The sequence below is a fragment of the Pseudonaja textilis genome, chromosome Z (assembly GCF_049901715.1).
Source record: "Pseudonaja textilis isolate UNSWEBS1 chromosome Z, rPseTex1.2, whole genome shotgun sequence".
In the NCBI taxonomy this organism is placed as follows: domain Eukaryota; kingdom Metazoa; phylum Chordata; class Lepidosauria; order Squamata; family Elapidae; genus Pseudonaja; species Pseudonaja textilis.
Window position 1 is genome coordinate 130,469,450 of NC_142008.1, and position 7,923 is coordinate 130,477,372.

General features: G+C 41.3%; 1 protein-coding gene across 2 annotated transcripts; it reads left to right on the top strand.

The window, feature by feature from the left end:
- Positions 1 to 1,346: 1,346 nt before the first annotated feature.
- LOC113443502 (uncharacterized) lies at positions 1,347 to 6,816 on the top strand. 2 transcript variants are annotated; one of them, XM_087918390.1, is made up of 3 exons: positions 1,347 to 1,481; positions 1,872 to 2,061; positions 4,054 to 6,816. In XM_087918390.1, the coding sequence occupies exon 3, from the start codon at positions 4,096 to 4,098 to the stop codon at positions 5,212 to 5,214; it is 1,119 nt and encodes a 372-aa protein (XP_087774516.1). In that variant the 5' UTR covers positions 1,347 to 1,481; positions 1,872 to 2,061; positions 4,054 to 4,095; the 3' UTR covers positions 5,215 to 6,816. The 2 variants fall into 2 exon arrangements, with proteins under 2 accessions (XP_087774516.1, XP_026567559.1); XM_026711774.2 differs by lacking the exon at positions 1,872 to 2,061.
- The last annotated feature ends 1,107 nt before the right edge of the window (positions 6,817 to 7,923 follow it).

Consider the following 7,923-nt stretch of genomic DNA (forward strand, 5'->3'; position numbering starts at 1 on the left):
TCTACCTATTCTGTTTTCATTCATGACATGTTTGAGCGGTGAGTTACTCAGAGTTGCCTGGATAGAAATAAATAAATAGTCTCTGGTTGATTGGTATGTAATAGGCAGACAGTCAATGTCAATTTCAAATTCTCTTAGGAATCTCAGCAGGTGGTAGCCCCTAGCCATCCATGTCTAGACAGAAGCTAAACCTGGTTAGATGGAGATATCCAAAACCTCCAAAGGACCAGTGGGAACAAATCTTTTTCATAAAGTTATCAGAAAACTGCACGTGTCCATGTAATAACAATGAGTCAACCTTGACTCAATGGCCCATTCCTTTAAAGCAGGAGTGTTGATCCTTGAAACTCTGTAGATTTCAATTTTCAGAATTCTTCAGCCACAGCACTGACTGTGGAATTCTGGGAGCTGAAGTCCATAGGTCTTAAAGCTGCAAAGGTTGGACACCCCTGCTTTATGCAGTAATTAATTAGGGGATCACATATTGTACTATGCCATTAAATGATGTGCTTAGTCTTGGCAAGGCTGGCTGGGGAATTCTGGAAGTTGAAGTACAAACATTCTTAAAGTTGCCAAGGTTGAGAAATGCTGGCATGCAGTAGAGGAATGTGTAAACCCAGTCAATGGTGGTTCATTCCAGAAATTGTTAAATCATGGTTTACTGTGATATTAAGCAGTATGTGCTTAGAGCTCAAAGCATTGTTAGAAACCCCGTACAACCACTTTACAAGCTGTTTCTGTTGCTCCCCTCTGGGAGGAGGGTTCGAAGTATTTCTAGCAGGACTACCGGATTCTGTAAAGGCTTTGTCCCTTATGCCATTTGTCTGGTAAAGTCGCAATATTTGTTTTTCTCACCATGCACATGTATACATCCGAACTAGACTGTTGTTTCTCTATGTCATATAAATAATGCATATGGGTATATGCATAATTTTGTATTTATTTGTCGTGTTTATCTAGTGTATATTGGACGTGGTGACCCTTTGAGAGCTGTGTGCAGCAAAGTTTTATTTTAATGTATGCCGATTAGTGTACATTCAAAGTGACAAAAAAGTTATTCTAAGTCTCTACGTCTAGGTTAACCAGTGCTTAGATCACCTTCTCCAAAGCATGGCTAGGTAAGGTGGAAAATCATAACTGGACAGACGAAGGGGTGTCACCATTTTCTCTCAAAGGCACAACAGGTGACCACAGCCCTCGCTGTGGGGACCCATAACTATGCTCGCCGTTCCTGGTGTCCCCTTCTCGTGACGAGCCGGTAGCACTAGGACCCAGGAGCCGCTGTTGAATGTAAGAATCGTGCTCTCCGCCGAGTCCCTCGGCTGGGTCCGAGTGCCTCCCGGATGCCCAGCTAAGACCAGCCAACCTCTTTTGTTCTGCAGCGGCCGGGCTGAGAGGCTTTCCAGCAGACGCTCATCTCTTCCACACCCGCTGCCGGCCCATTGAAACCCTCCACTGCCGCAGATCACAATGCAAAACAGGTATTAGCTGCCCCTCGGGTCCTCTGGCTGAGATGAGTAGCGTCCTTCCTTTCAGCCGGCGTAGCCCAAAACAGAATTGCGGGGTGGGGGACTCTTAAAGCTTTGACCGCTTATCCGCAGACTGGGGGCGCAAGGAGGAAGGGAAGAGTGATCTTGGATATTTGTGATGGAAGAGAAATGGTCTCGTGGCTCTGAATCCTCTGCTTTTGGTGACACTGTTGGAAGAATAAGGGATAGAGGGAAAAAATAGATTCCTCTTTAAAAAGTAAAACAAAATTTTAATAGGACATTTCTCCCTTTTACGGGATGCCACAGATCAGAATTGCTTGGAAATCTCCTGTTTACAACTGCATGCTTTTTAAATCTGTTTGTCTTGTCACTGAGTCGCAGGTGCTTCAGGACTGGCTTGTGCTATTCCAACTGGCAACGGAAAGGGCATTCAGCACATGCCCAGAGGTGCTCTCTCCTCTGTAATGAGAAAAAAAGACAACACTGGGGTCCTTCCAGAATTTATTGGAAAATCTAAAAAAAAGTATTGGTTCAATTGTTACAAGGGCTCAGTTTGGGTTAAGCAATGAAAGTGAGTATTTTGCTACAACTGTGACAGAAGCTTGATCTCATGATTTTAGCTGAAAGTAGTGCATGAGTTCCTTGCCTTTTCCAGTGTAGGAAAAATGTAGATTGGCAGATTGTGAACAAAAATGTATTTGATGGTGCAAAGTGGAAGAGGCTTGCTTGTTCAAATTACACTGACTGCAATATTTGCAACCTGTGTTCCCTGTTTTCATTTTTTCACTATCTTTGCCTGCCCACATTAGTATTTCTAGTAATGGATGCTGCAGGACTTTAGTGTGTGCTCCTTTAGAAAAGTGCAAAGGAATGGATTGCACAACTTCACAGCATGATTTAACATTAATCACCTAGAATTAAGACAAGTTTTTTTAATTCTTAAAGTGACAGAAATGTTCAAAATTAAGTGCTAAATGTGATAGATTTCAAATTGAATGCAGCTCACAATTCTAGGCTGTATTTCAGTACAAGCATCTGAAGTTATTAACAGATAAAGACTGTAAAAATCCATATCCTGTCTTTCCTTTAAAAGCTCAAGTTGGTGCAAAGAGGAGTCTTCTATTTTACTTTCACAATAACCTTGTGAAGTAGACAAATATAACTCAAAGGTAGTTATTGGCCCAAACTCAAAGATAGTTACTGGCCCAAACTCTCCTAAGCTTCAATCCAGCATTTATTATATTACTAAATATGTACACTGCTGATATTCTAGTTGAGGGGAGGAAAGGTGGCTGTTTGAAATTAGACTTCAAAGCAGAAGGGACTTCAAACTTGACCCTTTGATTTAGCCTCTGATTAGAGTTTTGAGAGGCATCTGCTATGTACAAGGACTAGATTTAAACAATGCAAAGATCAGATAAACCAGAGAACCTTTGCAAAAGACACCATTTGCTATTTGGGAAGAGTTGGTACCCTCCAAACGTTTCTCAGAATTACAGCTTTCAAGAATTAGGACACACATTTAATATCTACATCACTATAGCATCTGTAAACTACTATATTCTATTTGCAAACATGTGGTCTGTTTTGTAGAGTATAATGTGTGCACAAGCTCTGCAGTGTAAAGAGAAGAAAGCCAGGATTATATAAATATATTTTGCAAATTGCCTCTATTCCTGCCTCTGGATGATGAGGCTCGTAATACTTGCATTTTACTTGAAGTCCTCTCTGCTTCTCTTCCTTGTGGTTAACACAGTTTAGATCCTCACTTTACCCATAAGTAAACTTCAAAAAGGGAGAAGAATCAACCATTTTCTTGTACAAACTGATTATGAAAATATTTTTTCTGAAGTTGTTTGCCAGTATTTTTTCCCCAATGTTGGGAGACAAAGACTGGCCCAAAGTCACCCAGCTGGCTTTCATGCCTGAAATAGGACTAGTCTCACAGATTCTAATCTAGTACATTTAACCACTACTGTTCTCCAGATTAGCTTCTGTGATAAACAAAATATTTATTGTGAGTATAGTAACAAATCACAGATGTTCATGCAAATACCTTGCATTCCCATGTGCTGCAGGTGCTTTCAGCTTATAAGGCAAATATTCACACACAGATATTTGCATTTACAAGAAAATATCTGAACACATAATACTGGGCAGTTGTATCCATGCTTGTATTGCCATGCCAACAGTTTTCTAGATATTTTGAAAGAACTCTACATATGAATAATACAAGATTTATAATTTTATAATTTATAAAAATTTATATTTTTTATTTTAACTCATGGAGCAAGCATCATACCACAAAAAGGCTAAAGAATTTTTAGTTTACAAAGCATGATCTGGCAGCGTTTTGAGCAAGTTTTACCTGAAATTAAATCCCACTGAGCCTTAGTTAAATTTGGTATTACTGGGCTCTTAGCTGCTTTGGTGTTTTTTTTTCACTTTAATTCTGGATGGATTATTTTGAATGTGTTCTCATGACAGTGTGTTAAAGTGATTGTGTGCATTTCATGGGTGGGCGTACTTCCTCATAGTTCTTACTATTCTCCCATTTCTACAGAGATGTCCCTGTAGCTGATTGTACTCTTGTTCCTGGTGCCCAATGGAGCTATCTCACAGGTGGCATGTCAGCAGGGGTGATGGGCATCCAGCGGAGCTGCAGGCAGAAGCTCAGGTATTGGTACCAGGAGAGAGTAGTTGGCCGAGACTGGAAAACCATGGTGGCAACAGGCCTGAGAACCAGGTGATAGAAAGTTGCCCTCCAGCACCTTGGGACCATTATACGCAGGCCCCACTCAGCATTGATGTCACGCAGCACCAAGTGGCTACCGAAGACAGGCCGCCTGAGATCTACAGCATTGCTCTGTGGGGTCCCAAGCTGCATTCTGCACTGACTAGACACAGGGGAGGAAGGTCGAATGCACAAGCCTCTGCTCCAAACTCTAAGCACCTAGGTCCAGCAGGAGAAGGAGATGCCACTGATGAGGGATCCCTGGTGCTGATTGATGCAGAAGGGGTGCCTCACACTGTGTCACGAGAGGAAGTGGAGCTGGCTGGACAAATGCAGTCTTCGGGGCCTGAGTTGCTGGCTTCTGCTCCACCACCACGACAGCTGTATTTCTGCCCCATTTGCCTGCGGACGTTCCTCTATCAGTCTGACCTGGAGCGCCACAGCATCACCCACTCGGAGAGCAAGCCGTACATATGCCGTGAGTGTGGAAAGGCCTTCAAGCGTTCCTCCCACCTTCAGCGGCACAAGCACATCCACACCGGTGAGCGGCCCTTCAGCTGCCCTGTCTGCTGCAAGGGTTTCCGGGAATCTGGTGAATTGTTGCGTCACCAGCGGGTCCATACTGGAGAGAAGCCCTATCAATGCCAGATCTGTCGACTGCGCTTTACAGAACGGAATACCCTCCGCCGGCATGCCAAGCGCAAACATGCCCGTGAGACCTACTATCAGCGCTCTGTGGAGGAAGGAGGGGGCAGTTGGACTACGGAGGGGGATTGGGAATCAGAAGTGGTAGTGGGAAGTGGGGACTGGGCCACAGAGGAGCTTGGGAGCGGCTGGAGCAGTGAACCAGTGGAAGACTGGGTTGAGGGTGGGAATCATTGGAGGGAAGCTTCAGAAAGGCAGATGGGAAGCCTGCCTGGAGCCATGACACAGATCTTACAGATGGAGCACATCAAAGATAAAGACAAACCTGAGATTCAACCCCCGTAAACATGCAGAAGTGGGGGAGACAGACCAGGATAGTGAAGGATATGCAAATAAGTTTGTTCTGCAGTTATCTGTTGGATTGAAACATTTTCTCTGTAAGAAGGACATGAAACTAAAGGAAGTATCTTCTAGAACTGTTCTACAGTGTTAAAGCCCTTCGTAGCACTGTATGGGCATCACCAAAGACTAGAGAAGGCTACTAGTGGCAGGGAATCAAGGCTGCCCCTGTTCAACAGTTGTACCACGATATCCAGAGCTGCTATGAAGAAAGGGGAACATTTCATGTTTTTAATTCTTTCGTAGGTGGAAATGAAATTGAGAATACTGTTTTCTTAAATTTCCTGTGCTTTCCTGAAGAATTGGTACAGAGAGTTATGTTCCTCTCACAGTTGTACCAAACACAATATTGATACATGATGATCCTCTGTAAAATGAATTGCCCACCCTACACAGCTGAGCTGCTATTTGTTTTGTTTTCCATATCGATGCAATGGGGGATATTCCATTTGCAAACACTTTAATGAATTAACATATGCAAAACAGTGCTGCCTTTTTTCCTTTCTTCATATTCCACTTAATCATAGTGAGGGATTTAGACCGCTCTCTCTCCATTCTCAATAGCCTATAGCTATAGCTTGGGCCTAGAACAGCTTTCCTAACCTTGTGTCCTCTGAAATTATCCACTTCGATTTCCATACTTCTTCCAGCGATTTTGGCAGATTTTAGGAAGGTTAAAGTAGAGCTTGAGAGAGCAAGAAAAGATAAATGTGGATACACATGTGGCTGTCAAACTTTTCTTCATGGACAGGATGAGAGTCAGCTTGCATCCTTTTGAAAAACTGAGGAATTAAAAGGAAATACAAGATGAAATATTCTGCACCCAGGCATACCTTCCTTGTAAAGAAGTCTTTTCTCTGCAGCTGGATCTTTACACAAACTTCGAATTCACTGAAATCAATCAGAATCATTTTTAAATAACTGTTTTCACCTGATCCAGAATGATGGTATTGAGGCAAAGAATCAGCAAGGCAGTTGTTAGCACTTCAATGGAAACACTAATTTATATTGTTGTGTCTCATCCTAAAGAGATCTGAAAGACAGTGTTATTAATTCCTAGACTAGCTCTTTCACAGAATTGTATTTCCAAGGTTCCTTGAAAGAAAACAGGAAGCTAATTGTTTTTCAAAGCTGTCACAAGCTGCGGGATTCTCAATATTTTGATTGTAAATAATATTTACATTTTATGTAATGGGAAAGATTGGGGTGTTATTTGCTGAATAATATTTGCAGTCAAAAATTTTAAGAATCTCAGTTTGTGGCAGCTTTGCACTACAAATAGCTCCTTATTCCCCCTCAAAGAACCCTGGAAATCTTCTCTATAATGTTTAGTTTTAAAGTCAAGCAAATTAAAAAGAAGCCAGAGGCTGTAAGTGTACATGCACATTCTTTGTTATGTAAAAACTGAAAAATAAGGGCTGTCTGGCTATTTCAGATAATTTCTGTCACTGGTCCAATCATGAAGTAAAGAAATAAAAATAATGATGGGAGTGTTTTGACTTTGGTCAAAATATACTTATGGCTTCCTGGACCAAATGTATGTTTCATAATGCCACTTTCATGAGACTATGTGCATGCTACTCATGACCAGAGATCAGCACTGTGTCTCCAAGTGTAGGATCTTAGGCTTTCTGAGAGAGAGTTGGACTCTTCTTTTAAAAGCACTAAGGTTTTGATACAAGAAAAAGGCAGTGTCTTCAAAATAGAGACAAGAATACATTGAATCACAAAACCTGTATATGTGCTTGGTAATGCAAATGATCTGCAGTATTTTTCTAAAGGATAGGTTCTCCTTCTAAGGCTTGCATTTCATAGACTCAAATCCGCCCATGCATAATACTGAACAGCAAACATTCCTGTATGCAAGATCAGACAGATATTGTCTGTATTATTTGATTAGATAGGGTTGCTACTATTTTCTGCTACTATTCTTTGTGGGCAATCCTGCTTACAGGCTGAGCCTCTATTTTATCTATAGATGTGTGTTGTTCATGCCAATGCTTTTTCCTTTTTAATTTTTTTTTACACCTAAACAGTAATATGTGCAGGAACAACTTGAGTTGAACTTGTGTGATATTTGTTCAACATTACAAGCCATTTCTTTGCAGTGGCTCTGGTGATTCCATTTCCTCAGCACGGCAAAGCATTTCATGTTATGGTTTGCTGAAAACAGAGTGACAGCCTAATTCATAATGTGAACCACAAATGCTTCATAACGCAGAATGGCTGTCAGAAAGATTTAGGTTATGTTCAAATGCTTGTCTGAAATAGACCTAGAATGATGATAAAGGAGGAGTTATAGGAGTTGGGGTGGATACATGTAACATCAAACAAATGTCCTTTTTACATTTCCAAAACTCCTAACTACCTCTTGTACCAAAATACAGAGCAGGAGAATTCTGTACAAATAAGCTTCTCAAAAACAAGTGTGTGTGTGTGTGTCATCGCATAAGAGTACCTCAGATTAGCAAATTCAAATGAGCCATGCATCTTATCTATTCACAAAAAGGTCTCTCATCTTTCCATTTTGTGAGGGCTCAACCCATGTCCTTGTGTATAAAAAGTCAAGATTTTAATAGTACTGATTATGTTAGCAGTTCCTATGCTGTCAAGGCCATTTCTATTCTCCTTTGCATAGGTTATGGTATGAAGTGT

What these genes read in the sequence shown, in the direction of transcription:
- LOC113443502 (XM_087918390.1), top strand. Translation starts at nt 4,096, where the DNA reads ATGGAGCTATCTCACAGGTGGCATGTCAGCAGGGGTGATGGGCATCCA.